This window comes from Cololabis saira, chromosome 11 (genome assembly GCF_033807715.1).
Source record: "Cololabis saira isolate AMF1-May2022 chromosome 11, fColSai1.1, whole genome shotgun sequence".
In the NCBI taxonomy this organism is placed as follows: domain Eukaryota; kingdom Metazoa; phylum Chordata; class Actinopteri; order Beloniformes; family Belonidae; genus Cololabis; species Cololabis saira.
In genome coordinates this window covers 8,656,648-8,672,842 of record NC_084597.1, presented here as the reverse complement: position 1 = coordinate 8,672,842, position 16,195 = coordinate 8,656,648, and the positions used below count along the sequence as shown (strand labels likewise).

At 38.4% G+C, this 16,195-nt stretch overlaps 1 protein-coding gene across 1 annotated transcript in view; it reads left to right on the top strand.

Moving 5' to 3' along the window:
• Positions 1 to 546: 546 nt before the first annotated feature.
• Positions 547 to 16,195, top strand: part of LOC133454536 (dymeclin-like) — a 58,887-nt gene continuing 43,238 nt past the window's right edge. The window contains exons 1-2 of the mRNA XM_061733260.1: positions 547 to 766; positions 7,929 to 8,028. Coding sequence (XP_061589244.1) covers positions 648 to 766; positions 7,929 to 8,028 — 219 coding nt within the window. The 5' untranslated portion in view covers positions 547 to 647. The remainder of the gene's footprint in view (positions 767 to 7,928; positions 8,029 to 16,195) is intronic.

Genomic DNA, 16,195 nt, shown 5'->3' with positions numbered 1-16,195 from the left:
AAGAGAGAAAGAAAGAAAGAAAGAAAGAAAGAAAGAAAGAAAGAAAGAAATGAGAGAGAGAGAAAGAAAGAAAGAAATGAGAGAGAGAAAGAAAGAAAAAAAGAAATGAGAGAGAGAGAAAGAAAGAAAGAAATGAGAGAGAAAGAAAGAAAGAAATGAGAGAGAGAGAAAGAAATGAGAGAGAGAGAAAGAAAGAAAGAAAGAAAGAAATGAGAGAGAGAGAGAAAGAAAGAAAGAAAGAAAGAAATGAGAGAGAGAGAAAGAAAGAAAAAAAGAAATGAGAGAGAGAAAGAAAGAAATGAGAGAGAGAGAAAGAAAGAAAGAAAGAAATGAGAGAGAGAGAAGGAAAGAAATGAGAGAGAAAGAAAGAAATGAGAGAGAGAGAAAGAAAGAAAGAAAGAAATGAGAGAGAGAGAGAAAGAAAGAAATGAGAAAGAAAGAAAGAAAAATTCCGGTTGAGGTTTTTGTGTAACAAACTTCGCAGATCTGAGTCATTACAGTTTTGCAGTACAGGTGTAACTCATTTAATTGTTTTTTATCAATTCAATTTAATTGGTGTAGTTTAGTAGCATTTAATATTCTTTTAGAGCAGTGTCCCAACCGTGTCTTACTAATTAGTATGATATGTATAGAGAATAAGTAATTGCATGTTTTCTTTTGTGCATCTTCAGGATAAGTACCTACACACCAACTGTCTGGCTGCACTTGCCAACATGTCAGCCCAGTTTCGATGTCTGCATCAGTATGCTGCCCAGCGCATCATCAGGTAAATGTATATATAGTCTAAGTGTGAAAACTTAATTAACCAGACCAGAGAAGGATGGCATATGTTCAGTGGTTTGTTTTCTTTATGTTTCTGATCTTTTTCTATACAGCACTCGTCTCATTCTTGTGAAGTTATTCTGAAACAAAAACAATGTAAAGAACCGAAGCTTTGGCCTTTTCTGCAGTCAAATCTGGTCTCTCCAGTAGGCCTGTGTTGAAAAAATCGATTCTCTGATTTTAAATCGATTCTCATATTAATTCCTAAAAATCAATTCATATGTCTAAAGATCGATTTAAAAAAAAAAAAAAAAAAAAAAAAAAAATCTTTTTTTTTTTTTTTTTTTTTCATCATTACATTACAACTTTTGGTACTTTTTTGTTTATGCCCAAAAAAGGTATATTTTGTCGGACACGAGAATAACTGGTGCCATGTTTTTGCCTTTAAATATGTTTAAAGGTATGAAAACATAAAAACAAACAAAGTTTTCAGTTATAATTGCATACATTGTCTATATTTCTTTGCTTTATATACTGTCTTGGGGTTACATTTGCATAAATGTTAAAAACCAAATTCTCATAAATGGGGAAAAAAATAGTGATTTCTTTCGTCCTGTGTTTCCTCCCTGGATCTGTTTGGTAATTCTGACCCACATGATGTTTCTGAAAGCAGTTCTATCAGCATTCTGGGAGCTGATTGGTCCTTACAGCATCATTAGCTGACAATACTTGCTGTTGAATCTCAATATAATACTAGTATTAATATGTTGCAGAACTACAGTCATATAATTCATGCAACAGCTGAAAAAACTGTTTTATTAACAGTAACCCAAATCAATATCGGATTGAATCGAATCGGATCGTGATAATCGATTCTAAATCTTAAGAATCGGAATCGAATCGATTCTTGATATTTGAATCGATCCCCAGCCCTAATCTCCAGTGATTTTAGCGCTTCAGAAGTTGTCAAAAGGTGAAATGAAAGAAGAAGTCTTATTAGATCATACATAAATAATGAAATTACTTGTTCATGGCGATGAAAAAAAAAAAAAAAAAAAAATTTCAGACTAATGTGGCATCCCAATTCCCCTCTCTTAGTCCTGTTAACACATAAATGTAAAAACACAATTATTACCTGCAGTGTGAATGTAATAATTTATCATTTAAAAAAAATCTCTGAGCGTAGAGAGAATCTTCCCTTAATAAAGTTACGTCTCTTACAGAGGACAGCTGTGAAGTGAAGCTTTCTAACTTTGATTTCCTGCAAAGAAAGTGTCATCATAGGTCATGTAGATGATTACTTGAGCTTCAGCTGTACGTAACCATTTGATCTACAAATAATTATATTTATGTGAAAAGACACAAGCCAAGATTTGCTGGAAAATATGCAATTTGTCATTCACACATGAAGGCACCCATTATATAAATCCCAAATTCCCTTAAAAATATTTATTGTTCAAGTTAGCTAACAGATTGTGAAGTATTCAGAGAGTTGCGTATGTGCCTGCAAAGAATGTAATTATGTAATTTGAAGGAAATTGAGGGAAAGGGTTTGGTCCATAGAGGGACGGAAGAAGAGAACAAGGTCAAAACCACACACACACACACACACACACACACACACACACACACACACACACACACACACACACACACACACACACACACACACACACACACACACACACACACACACACACACACACACACACATAGATCAAGTCATTTAGGTCTGTTTAGCTCCAGGCACACGGGAAGGAATGTTTCCTTCCATGAAGACGTGCGCACACTCATTCGGGATCCTCTTATCTCACGGCCTGTATCCCTCCTCATATCTCTCACTCCGACATTTTGAGTCGGAGAGGAAGAGTGTCTGTGAGTGCAATACGCTCCTGTCCCCAAGCTGCGTAGAGCAACCGCCTCTGATGACGGTGATAATGATGATGATGATGATGATGATGATGATGATGACTATGATGGTCTTGGGCTGGGCTAAGCTTGCCCGCTGGTGGCAAGATAAAGGGAATTTCCTGCCAGGAGTTTCCAAAAATCAGAAAGAAGCCCTGTTTTATAACAGAGTCTCAGAAAGAGCGGAGGTTGGAGCTGTTTATTATTAGGCAGCAGTGGGTTGATTTACTCCTCTCACCCTGACATCTTCGTCAATCCCTGCTCTCCAAACAATATTTGAATATAAAAATGTTTCATTTGCATTACAATTTCAGCATCTATTGCCTCCTTCCGAGTTTATTTATGCCAGGCAGACATGGCGAAAGTTTATTGACCAATGATTGTCCTCTCCATGAGTACCAGTTATTATAGTTGATTCATTGATTTGCTGCTAGACCCAATGGTTTATTTTTATTCAAAAAGACAACAAAACTATGTTTGTGGATATTCTTAGAGAAATGACCAAACCTGCTGTTAATGTCTCATCTGTCAAATAAAAACATAATTGACTCACTGTTTCCATTCACACAGCAGTTTTCAAATTTGAACCCATGTTTCTCAATCACAGACTCATGCAAGGCTCAAGGAGTGTGCGAACCGTGCGACCGCACGGGGCCTCGCGCCCCAAGGGGCCTCGCGCTATTGGCCGTTTTTTATTTTATTTTTTTTTCAAACATTTTTTTTTTTTCGTTTTTTTTTTCGTTTTTTCCCTTTTAAATATCAACAGTCACGTTCCATTACAGACCTAAATGTGTACTAGTCTGTGCATATCAATAAATATATGTGCAATGATGCACGTGTCTGTTGTTCAATACAACTGATCAGACCAAGCGCAGACACAAGCTGCTCTGATCCAGACGGTGGGAGTTGGAACAAACTGTCACACAATGTCGAGAGAACGAGACAGATTCAGGAAATTGCCATCAGGGGATGAAAAAAGAAAAAAAAGAAAGAAAATGGAAGAGTTTAATGCCTCTCTGAAAGGCTCGTTTGATAAATTTGTTACAAAAATCACCGATCCGACCGGGTCTCAAGCAGCCGTGGGGCCCCGCGTCGAGGCAAGCCCAGATGATGATGAGGCAGGAAGGTATCCAGTATTTTGCTAAGTGGAGAGTTAAAATTGCGCATATAGACACCCGATCCGACCCGAAAAACCCAAAAATTTTGCTCGCGCGCTCGCTACGCTCACACACAAGGGCCCCTCCCGGCCATTTCGCACAGGGCCTCGCAAATCTCCCAGACGGCCCTGGACTCATGGTTTTACTTTTACTTCCTTTTAATATCTTTCAGAATAAATGTTTTTCTCTCACATTTGATATTTTTGCAAAATGTTGTCACCTTTTGTGTGAAACACTGCATTTAACTCCTGTGTCTTTTTAAGACCCGGTGCGCTGTGATCGGTTAGCGATTGCAGGTGCTCACCGTCTGTTTGAAGTGAACCAGACCGGCAACTAAACAAGCGTTATGGAAATGTGCTATGCATGATTTAAATAAGGAACAGATGCAAAAAATTAAATTACAACTTAAGAAAAAATGTTTTAAACCATCCAGACAGAGCAGAATCTGGTATTTCTGTTGCAGAAAATATTTGTAACTTAACACGGTTTTGTTTTTGTTCTTTTTTATGCAGAAGAACATGATCTGATGAAAGAAAAAGGAAAAAAATATATATTTTTATTGCTCTGGATAAAAGTGTCTGCTTAAATGAGTAAGAGCAAATTCCTAATGTAAAAGACGCACGAGAGAAGTATAATTTGCAGTTTCTACCTTTTGCTATGAGCTGAGCATTTTGGCCGTGCTGTTATTCACTGTAGCCTCTTCAAAAATCTAAACAATTAAGAAAAATGTTGTAAACATTCCTTGTTTGAAGCCATGTAGTAGGCTACCTCTTATTGTATGTATGCTTCCCTTTCATTTACATAAAACACAGAAGAACACACAAAGAGCCTAAATGTAAGTTTAAAAGGGCAGCAGCAATAAAATGCAAAAAATGTATCATAATTGATTGTGTAAAGCTAAAATATCCATTTGAATTCATTTTAATAAAGGTAACTGATGTAAATGAAGGAACACAAATTATTATAAAGCTTGAATACTCTCAAAGAGAAATGAACTTGCTATACCAGTGTCTCCCAACCTGGGGTCCGGGCCCCCCCTGGGGGGGCGCCAGAGATCTCTGGAGGGGCGCAACACTTTGTCTGCTTTGAAATTATGCAGTTGTAAAAATTATATTTGCGAATGAGTCATTCATAAGACATTGTTAGGAATCATTTATGAATGTCTTGAATATTTTTTGTGTTTTTTTTATACACTGGTGACAAACACAGGAAATTATTTCATTCCTTATTATTATATCATTACTCAACATTTAATCTACTCCGACAGGTTTTTTAAAGGAAAAATGTTAAAAAAATGTTGGTCTCATATTAAAAGAGAAATTTTTCAGAAATATTTGTTTGTCCTTTTGTGCGTATTTTATACATTGGTGACATTGGAGAAAAACAAAGTCATATGTATACAGAGTAAACCAAAGAGAAATGTATCAAAAAAACATAATTAATGTTCATTTTTTTCAATTAAAGACTATTTTGGTGCTAGTACTAGGGCTGTGCGATTAATCGATTTTAAATCTAAATCGGATTTATTAATCAAAATCGATGTTAAAAAAGGAAAATCGGAAAATCGATTTTCCTTTTTTGTAGCTGGCTGCATTACAGACAGAGCTCGTCTAGTCATCTTTGTTTGGTCAAGAAAATTGTAAATGTTGTCACTTTATTAAACTCAAGGAGGATTAACAGTATCTTTCAATTGCACTTCATTCCCAATAGGGAAATTTGTTTGCTATTTTTCTTTAAAAATAAAGATAAAATATTTTAAACAATTTATTCCATAGTCTTTTGTAGTTTTACCAAAAAAATCGAAATCGAAAATCGGGTTTTCAGAGAAAAAAATTGAGATTTTATTTTTGTCCAAAATCGCCCAGCCCTAGCTAGTACGTACGGGTCGGGGGATCTTAGCTAGTCTTAGACACAAGTAGGGGGGGGAACAAGGAAAAAAGGTTGGGAACCACTGTGCTATACAATGCTGCAAGTCTTAAAATAAACTTTCAACACTGAATTTGGCTTATAAAGGGATGTGTGGTCTCAAATTTCCAAAGAGCAGTGAACACACACACACACACACACACACACACACACACACACACACACACACACACACACACACACACACACACACACACACACACACAGTGTGTGTCCAGATAAGGATTCACCGGAGAGACGTAGAAAGGGGTACTTTGACATGTTCAGTGTGTTGAGTTGAAACCACATCTGTCACTGCTCCTGCTTCATAACTGATTTTAGGATCATGCCTGAGCGGAGGAACGCTTTTGTGCCACCGTTTTCTGGACCACGTCCATCACTGCCTCAGCAGAAGTGACAGATGGGACAGGCCGGATAGGCACACTGCGTTACTTTGTGTTAACATGCCAGGTGGACCTTAGTTGGTGGTCTCTCATTTGAAATAGAAAAAAGAAAAACCTGAAAACACAGAACACAGATCCTTGAATAGTTGTCGCTAATAAGGCCTTTGACATTAGATCCAAAGATGACAGGTTACCCTCCGCATAGCTGCTCTGACAACTCCATTGGGCCAATTATCCCAGATAAAGAATGCTACAGGATCTTATGTGTGTTTCCAACGCTGACAGATGGACATGTGTAGCTCTGAGGGGCTTATCAGAGCTCGCATTGTGTACCTGAGCGTCCCCACCTGTTTGCTGTAATTGCATTTAATCCTTTTTCTTGTTTTAGATAAATAGAGACAGGTTTGTTATGTAATTTTGGTTGAAATTGGTAAAAAAAAAAAAAAAAGCATGTCTGTGGATAAATATATACATGTATATTTGCTGTAACCTGAACACTGTTAATGGTGTTAATGGTGACATGTACATTACTGACCTAGGCCTGTGTTGAAAAAATTGATTTCCCAATTCTAAATCGATTCTCATATTAATTCCTAAAAATCGATTCATGTTTAAAGATCGATTTTTTTTTATTTGCGTGTTTTTTTTGTTTTTTTTTGTTTTATTTATTTATATATATATTTTTTTCATCATTACATTACAACTTTTGGTTATTTTTTTGTTTATCCCCAAAAAAGGAATGTTTTGTTGGACACGAGAATAACTGGTGCCATGTTTTTGCCTTTAAATATGTTTAAAGGTATGAAAACATTAAAGTGTTAGGTTATAATTGCATAAATTGTCTATATTTCATTACTTTATATACTGTCTTGGGGTTACATTTGCAAAAAATGCTAAAAACCAAATGCTCAAAAATGAAAAACCAAAATAGACCGATAAATGGAACAAATAACAACGGAATATGGGAAAAAATAAAACCGATTTCATCCGTCTCTGTTTCCTCCCTGGATCTGTTTGGTAATTCTGACCCACATGAAGTTTCTGAAAGCAGTTCTATCAGCATTCTGGGAGCTGATTGGTCCTTACAGCATCATTAGCTGCCAATACTTGCTGTTTAATCTCAATATAATACTAGTAGTAATATTTTGCATAACTACAGTCATATAATTCATGCAACAGCTCAAAAAACAGTTTTAATAACACTAACCCAAATCCATATCGGAATCGGATCAAATCAAATCTTGATAATCGATTCTGAATCTTAAGAATCGGAATCGAATCGATTCTTGACATTTGAATCGATCCCAGCCCTATACTGACCCACCCGCTGCAGCCCTGAGTCACTCAAACAGATGGGCTTCATGTCTGCAGTGCACGTGTCCTAAAACCAGTCGGACTGAATGGGAGCACACACTTGTACAAATATTGGTGGAGAGGGAGAAAATAAATGGATAAATAAATGTAATGGACATAAATTACCCATAATTTCTCATACTGTGATTCCTCAATTTTAGAGCGATCTCATGTAAGTTTCATAATTTCTTCTTGCCCCAGACTCATTAGTATTCATTATTTCTTAAAGGCTTAATTTAAAACTCATAACAGGTCTGGCTTTATAAATCATTCGTCTTAAATAAAGACTTCTTTCTTTAGTTGAGATACATTTTCCACTGTTTCCCTCAATGGATCATTAATTACAACATACACAGTATGATGACTGTATATTTGGGTTCTTTGGTCTTAATGTGTATTATTCATCTCTCCCCCCCCCCCCCCCACCCCCCCCTTGCAGTTTATTTGCTTTGCTTTCCAAAAAGCACAACAAGGTCCTGGAGCAGGCAACACAGTCTCTGAGGGGCAGACAGGGGGACGACGCAGCCCTGCCAGACTATGTGAGTACAACCACGCACAAAATATTTATGTCCTACATCTTAATAGTGATGGATAATGAATATGTATCTACATCATGCGATGCATGTCGAGGAGGATGGTCCCTTTTGGATGTGTTGAACTTATCAACAGTTGCTTAAACCTTAGCCTGTGCATGCTAACTGCCAGCAGGCCACAGCTTTAAAAATATGGCCTTCTTGCTGTATAAAATATATTTTTCATGAAAAAAGATTTGGTTAAATGTTAATTACGGACATACCAACTTAATATCATTTTATTCTGATGGTATATATCCTTGCTAACTGTAGTTGTCCTGGTCTGAAAGGGGGATATATATATTTATATATCTATATACAGTATAGATATACTGGGCGATTTTGGACAAAAATAAAATCCCGATTTTTTTTTTTCTCTGAAAACCCGATTTTTGATTTCGATTTTTTTTGGTAAAACTACAAAAGACAATGGAATAAATTGTTTCAAATATTGTATCTTTATTTTTAAAGAAAAATAGCAAACAAATGTCCCTATTGGGAATGAAGTGCAATTGAAAGATACTGTAAATCCTCCTTGAGTTTAGTAAAGTGACAACATTTACAATTTTCTTGACCAAACAAAGATGACTAGACGAGCTCTGTCTGTAATGCAGCCAGCTGCAAAAAAGGAAAATCGATTTTCCGATTTTCCTTTTATTAACATCGATTGTGATTAGGGCTGTTCGATTAATCGATTTTAAATCGTAATCGTGATTATGTAATTAGAACGATGTTAAAACGTGAAAATCGTAAAATCGATTTTTCACTTTTTTTTTTTTTTTTTTTACCTTGTCTGCACACATATTAATGATTTATACCATATTAATGATTGATGGAAATACCTCTCAATACCTGCGACAAGTGCCCCATCGGAGAGGCTCTTTAGTGTAAGAGGGGGCGTTGTAACATGCCACCGGGCATCCCTCAAGCCAGATGCCGTAGACCGGCTCGTGTTCCTTGCAAAAAACTTGCAAATGTGAATATCAAATGTAATGAGTGACATTACACACCTCTACCTCCTTCATGGGTTGCATTATTATTTAGCATGCAAAGACCCAGTTTAGTTTAATTAGAAAATGTCTTGTTTTATTTAATTGGAAATATAACTTACTGTATGTTTGCAAGTGCTGATTTTTTTTTTCAGAGATAAAACTTTATATTTTATTATATTTTTTAAAACTTTTTCAACTTATTTTACAGAGTTTTGCACTTTATTCATTCATTTTTGGTTTAATAAGAGCAAAGTTTGCACTTAAAGCCCAATGGGGCAAATGTTCAATAAAAAAACAGCATATTTGAAATCATTTCTTTGCCTTTTGTCAATTCACAAAATAATCGTAATCGAAAATCGGATTTTGAGAGAAAAAAATCGAGATTTTATTTTTGGGCAAAATCGAACAGCCCTAATTGTGATTAATAAATCCGATTTTGATTTAAAATCGATTAATCGCACAGCCCTAATACAGTATTAATGTATGTATGTATATATATATATATATATATATATATATATATATATATATATATATACATATACATATACACACACACACATACACACACATATGTTGCTTCTGGTCTAAATTGCTTCGGTAAAAGGGAACATGTTTCCTTCACAACAGCCTTTCATTTCTGCTGTTTGTTTTATACTTGTGAAGAGAAGGTCACCCTCAAACATCAAACAGTTTAAGGATCATAACTGCCAAACACACAGCTACATGCTGCTTGATGCTGTTTTTACAGTATATATAGAGTACAATAACACAAGGTTTTTCTACACTGCTCATGAATCATGCTGCTTGAACTGGACAGAACTCAACGAGAAGGGCAGAGAGAGAAATGTTTTCATCTTGTGTTTTGGTAACTATCTTCTGTATAATCTGCGTGTCTTGACAAATTACCCTGCTCTTGAAAAGTCCCAATAGTCCTTGAGTCATTCCTCCGCTTTAAAACAGCCGCGGTCTCGTCTGGATGCTCCTCAACCTATTAAAGCATCTTTAATTGTGAGGCGTGGCTGGTCCTCCAAGAGAGAGGAAGAAAAAAAGAGAGCTCACTTGAACAACAAGATGAAGTAGAGTAAATTATCTTCCTCTATCACAAGGGCTGAGACGTTATTACGCTGGTGGATAAAACTCTGAGTCATCCAGGTCAGGGTGACTCTCAAAGGCTGGAATATCAACACAACTAGATTTCCTTGTCTTTGTTTTTCCCATCCAGAAGATGCATTTCAACCTTTTCCTTTTATCCTTTGTCTTGTCACACTTGATAAGTCCTCACCGGTCCTAACCCCCGAATTTCATTTTTATCTTGACATTTTGCAGTCATTTAAATCAACCACTCATTATTGCATTTGTTTCGAGACAACACAAGTGTCACGTGCTGCTATAATACCAATCAACCATCTAAACATTTACCGTCAGTCACGCCTAATAAAGACGCTACTTTTCGCGATAAACAGATGTGATGGTCTGTATTGGTGAGCAGTCTCTCTGCCTTCAGGTTTGTTTGTGTGCCTTTCTGTCTGGCTGTCTCATTTGATTTGCATGGCCCTAGTTAGATGTGTGTATGTGGACATACTCGCGTGTGTGTGTTCGCAGGAGGTCCTCGCGGATGCCTTTAGGTGTCGAGGAAACATGAGTGTATGTGAGCGCTCCTTCAAGCATGTAGAGGCTCTTCTGATGAGACCCCCTTACAAACATACCAGCTTTGTTTGGATGACTTATCCCTTACGGCATTACTTTGTTTGTTCTGTTTTATTTCCACGCATGCATGATTGCACACCGTATTTGAATGAAAATAGGAAAGAAAAATACTTAGCTATGATTGGATTTAGCCTGCTAAAGACATTAGCAGAGGTGGGTAGAGCAGCCAAAAATTGTACTCAAGTAAAAGTACTGTTACTTCAGAATAATATGACTCAAGTAGAAGTAAAAAGTACTCATCCAAATAATTACTTGAGTAAAAGTAAAAAAGTACTTGGTGAAAAAACTACTCAAGTACTGAGTAACTGTTGAGTAACGACTGATTCATTTTTTTAACACAACCATTCAAACAGACAAAAGTACAAAATAATCATCATCAGGCAAATTAAATCAATAAAATAATAAAATAAATTAAAATTAATAAAAAATAAAATATAGCTTAAATTAAAATAAGCTTAAAATAAATTCAAGTAATTTAATAAATAATAAAATAAGTAAAATAATAACAGAATAAAAAAATAAATTAAGCACAAGTAGCACAGAATTTCAAGCCTTTGTACTTTTCTTTTTTAACCATGCAGAACTAGAACAAGCCCATGAACTCATAGAAACTCTGTGTGTGTTTGAGTCTGTGTAAATGTGACAAAACATGCAAAAACAAACATTTTTCCCAAAGAATCACTCAGTGATGTCATGAGATTGACGCGTACGCAGATAAAAGGGATAAAAGAAAAGTAACAGCTCAACGTAGCCTAATGTAGCGGAGTAAGAGGAACAGTTTCTCCTTCACAAATCTACTCAAGTAAAAGTAAAAAGTATAGTGATTAAAAACTACTCCTAAAAGTACAACATTTCCCAAAACTTACTCAAGTAAATGTAACGGAGTAAATGTAACTCGTTACTACCCACCTCTGGACATTAGCCCTGTCAACTCTTCTAATACATGTACGCAGAGTAATGGGTCAAAGTGTAGGGTCACCGACACACAAAAGGACTGCATTTGTCAGAGATTCGCCGTGTTGCTCAACGACATGTGGCAATTCTTTTTTTTTTTTTTTTTTTAAGCATATTTCATGGGAATTTTGCAAGAGTATTCTTTTCCTTGAAAAGTGTCCGACATCCCGTCTGGGTCACAGACTTTTCACGGCAGGGTTGGTCAACTTTTCCCACTGTTATCCTTCAGTCTAGACTACACTAACCCTACATGACAGTGGTTCCCAGGTCTATTATCCACAACTAAAGGCCAACTTTGAGTTTTGTTGAATGGGAACCTGCTGTATTGTGTCGCCTTTAGAGCAGGTGTGCACATATACACCTGTCTATTGTGTTTAATTATATCTTTGGTTGGCAGATGACTTTTGATCTACACTTCAGGTTTTCCCACATTTCTTTCCACGGCAGAATATAGCCGCCTGTCACTTCATCTGTCATTACTTTGCTTGTTGTGTGTGCCAGTCCCTGCAGCAGGCAGAGCAGGTGAAATAGAAAAGCTGCGGCAGGTTTACAGAGATTCAAGCTTTATTATGCATACCAACAGTGGGGCTGTGAGCCCTGCACCAAAGCTGCACAGCAGACTGATAAGCACCTTCCCAGACATTTAATTGTATCCATGTTGCTCATAAAACTTTCACAGTGATCTGCTTTTTTTTCTTCTTCTTCTAACCATGTAGACTTGATTTTATAGCTCAGATGTTCTGTTCAAACTTAGTTGGCCCGGTCATTACAGGATTCACCTTGCAGGTCAGTTTGTACTCTGCAGAATCCACCTTTCCAGGCTCCAGGCTTTCAATTTCTGGCAAAGATTGAAACATACATACCATTTAAAGGAGCATGAGGCAGGATTGAGGCAGGATTTATGAAAAAAATTTGTATACGTACCCACTGAACTTTATGATTTGACCGTTTAACGTTAGCTACCCAAAAATCCAACATTACCTGATACAAAATGGGAACTGCAAATCCACGTTTCGGTGTCTGGAATCCAGTTGTTTCTGCGAATTGCAGCGATCCATTTGTCTCTCTTAAAGGAGCATGAGGCAGGATTGAGACAGGATTTATGAAAATAATTCGTATACGTTTTAAGTTTTCTAGTAATAATGTCAGATGAAGCGTTCCAAACCAAAAAGAATGAGCCCTCTAGTGTATCTCTCCGTTGCCTTGAACAGGCTGTGTGCTGCAAAATGTGCTGCAATTCCGGGCCGGAATTTCCCGCGCTGTCCTGCGGATGTGACGTCACATGACGCTGCATGCGCGTTCTCCCCGTTCTCCCGTGCCGGCTTCACTGTTGGCTGCAGTACCCCCGACGGCCGTCGTGGTGAAGGGTGGCGCTAGAGAGTCTCATTTCTTAAAAGGAGCCTCATGCTCCTTTAAAGGTATAGTCTGTAATCGTATTCAAAAACATGTATTGTTATACTGGGTGAAATGGTCCTTCCATCCTGAGAGTAGCCAGTGAATAATGTGTTCAGAAAAAGGAAAGAAAAAAAATCCGACCTCTCTGACAGCTTTAATCCTGTAAAAACTCTGACCAATCTGTTTTTTGCGCACGGAATGGCACGGATTGGTCAGACGACCAGAGGATTGGCAGGGGGGAAAGAACCAATCAGATGTCTTCATTTTAAGTCCCGCCCACGCCCCACTCTGTCCCATGCACGCACTTGTCACGTCGAAAATCTTGCCGGAAAACTTCACACACTCGAGTCACGTTTGCTGAAGAATGGCGCAGAAAACGAGAAAACGCAGCCAAAAATACCACCTCCCCAGTATGGGGGTCCGTGGGGATGGAGGCGTCTCCATCCCGGCGAGGGCGGAGAGCGCCGGTGCTGGTGTCGGTGCGCTGCGGTGCCGTGCAGGCTCTGTTGCTACGGCGTAGGGTACGGCGAAGCCTACGGTGTAGGGTACGCGGCGACGCCAGAGACGTTCAATAAACGAGACAGCCCACTACGGTTCGGTTTCCTGTATCTGTGTCACGTGACTGCCACGCCCCTTTAGGAGACAGGAAGTAGGTCCTGAGTCTATTTAGTCCTATGGGAAAAGTGAACGTGAGCACAGATTATTACCAATTCTTTCGCCCCATAGTGACCTAAGTAAATATGGGACCCATTTTTCAAAAGCCACAAACCTTCTGAACATTCTGACACCAAAATGGAAATTTTCAGACCGACAGATTAGGAGAAAATGAACTTTGTTTGAGACCTGTCTCTGTCTGAGCAACACACTCTCGTGAGATTTGGCTCTCATCGTTTTCCCATCGGATAAAATGAAGTTTAAAACTAAAATAAAACTTGCTTCTTTGCTTAATAATACTGTTATTTTTATTATACAAGTCTTTTTGGAAGAAAGTTGTACTGTATCTAGTGTTGTATGTTCCAAAACGATGTGGGGAGAGGGGCGACCACGCCCACTTAGGAGACCGGAAGTGTATACCATTTCATACCATTGGCAGTAACGGTAATGCGCTATTTTCTGTATAGAGGATCTTTGGCGACGCGCACCATTCTGCGTTGGTGTAACGCGGAACCATAAATCAGCCTTCAGTGTGTGCTCTGTGTGCTGTTCCAAACACTTCTCTGTTGTGCTCATTTTGCGTGGGCGTCGGGTCCCTCCGCCGAGACACAACTTTTGCGGTGTGCATTCATTGTTGTGTCTAAAAATGATGCGCAGTGCCGACCCAATCAGAAACGGTACATATATTCTGTGATATTTTTTTATATTTATAAAAAAATAAAGGATCCCCATAACTTTGATTGGGTGGGCAGGACGCACGTTTGGGTGGGCACAGCCCACCCCTGCCCCCCCCTAAATCCGGCCTCGCTTACAGGTGAATGAGACATGGGGTAGTTTTGTTGAAAATGTGCTGTCCAAAATGTCCTGGAAAACTCGACTCCTGCAAATGCGCGTTCCCCAAAGTTTGTGGGGGCGTGGCTTTGGACGGAGCGCTGACGGGAGGGGGAGGAGGGGGCGGGGCTTAGAGGAGGTGCCACTTTCAAATTTTGCTAGCTCTCCATAGGGCTGGGCGATTTTGGACAAAAATAAAATCCAGATTTTTTTCTCTGAAAACTCGATTTTCGATTTCGATTTTTTTGGTAAAACTACAAAAGACAATGGAATAAATTGTTTAAAATATTGTATCTTTATTTTTAAAGAAAAATAGCAAACAAATTTCCCTATTGGGAATGAAGCGCAATTGAAGGATACTGTTAATCCTCCTTGAGTTTAGTAAAGTGACAACATTTACAATTTTCTTGACCAAACAAAGATGAGACGAGCTCTGTCTGCAATGCAGCCAGTTGCAAAAAAGGAAAATCGATTTTCCGATTTTCCTTTTTTAACATCGATTTTGATTAATAAATCCGATTTAGATTTAAAATCGATTAATCGCACAGCCCTAGCTCTCCAACATTACAGACTATACCTTTAACAGGACAACAGATGACAATTGCACCTCTCATTCAGCGACAGGCCCCGTGCTTTGTTGAGTCACGACGGACTGACGGAAGCTCCAGGCAATGTAAATCAAACCTTAGACTTGGCTGTTTTTGGGAGGAGTGGCTGTTCAGCCGGCAATATTTGCCCTTCTGTTCCAACAGGAAGTCGACAGTCATGTTCGAGTGAGCATTGTTTGACAGATCGTCATCAACTGGGTCTTTGAAGTTGCAACCGAGTCTAAAACTCTGACATGTCACAACCCCTTTCACTGTCACGTTGTACTGCAACATCACAGACTGGCCTCCCCATGTTTATGCCTCAAACAGCTCAACATCAAGCTGTTTTGCTGCTCCTCTGAAGTGGGAACCACGAAGCTGCAACACGATTTCAAAAGAGGCATATATTTATCAAAGAGTTATAAGATCAAGTCATTGAAAGAAAGTTTGCATTCACATTTTATGCTCATAGTATTTTGATCAAAACATGTCACAGACATTTCATTTACTCCTCAGCTTTTTGGAAAAAAAGGTATTATACTCTCTCTTTCAACCATAGCATTTCTAATCCGATCGGTTATAATAACCTCATGGCCTGGCTAAGGTCTGTCGTTGGTTTGAGAGATGTGACATCAGACAGAAGCAACTGCAATCTCATTATGCCAACTCCTTTGTTTCCCCTGTGCCTGGCTCTCCTCTCTTCTGCTGGCAGTGGATGTGGCAGTGTAATTGAAAACAGCCTTCTCTGGGGTTGTTCACAAAGCCGTATCTTAAACTGGAGAGGTGCTGATGTTTAGGGAACTATAGGGAGAGATGAAAAAGGAGCAAAAATATGAAGAGAAGAGAACAATTGAAAGAGGAGAAGCAGGCTGGCGGAGCGGAGGGGGTTTAGGGTGGGTTTAAGAGCGCTTTTTGTGACAGGCATCTGGAAACAATGTAATTTGGCTGAGTCTGGCTCTGCAGAGGGAACTCATGTTTGTTTAATGTGGGATTGTCCTGGACATGTAATTG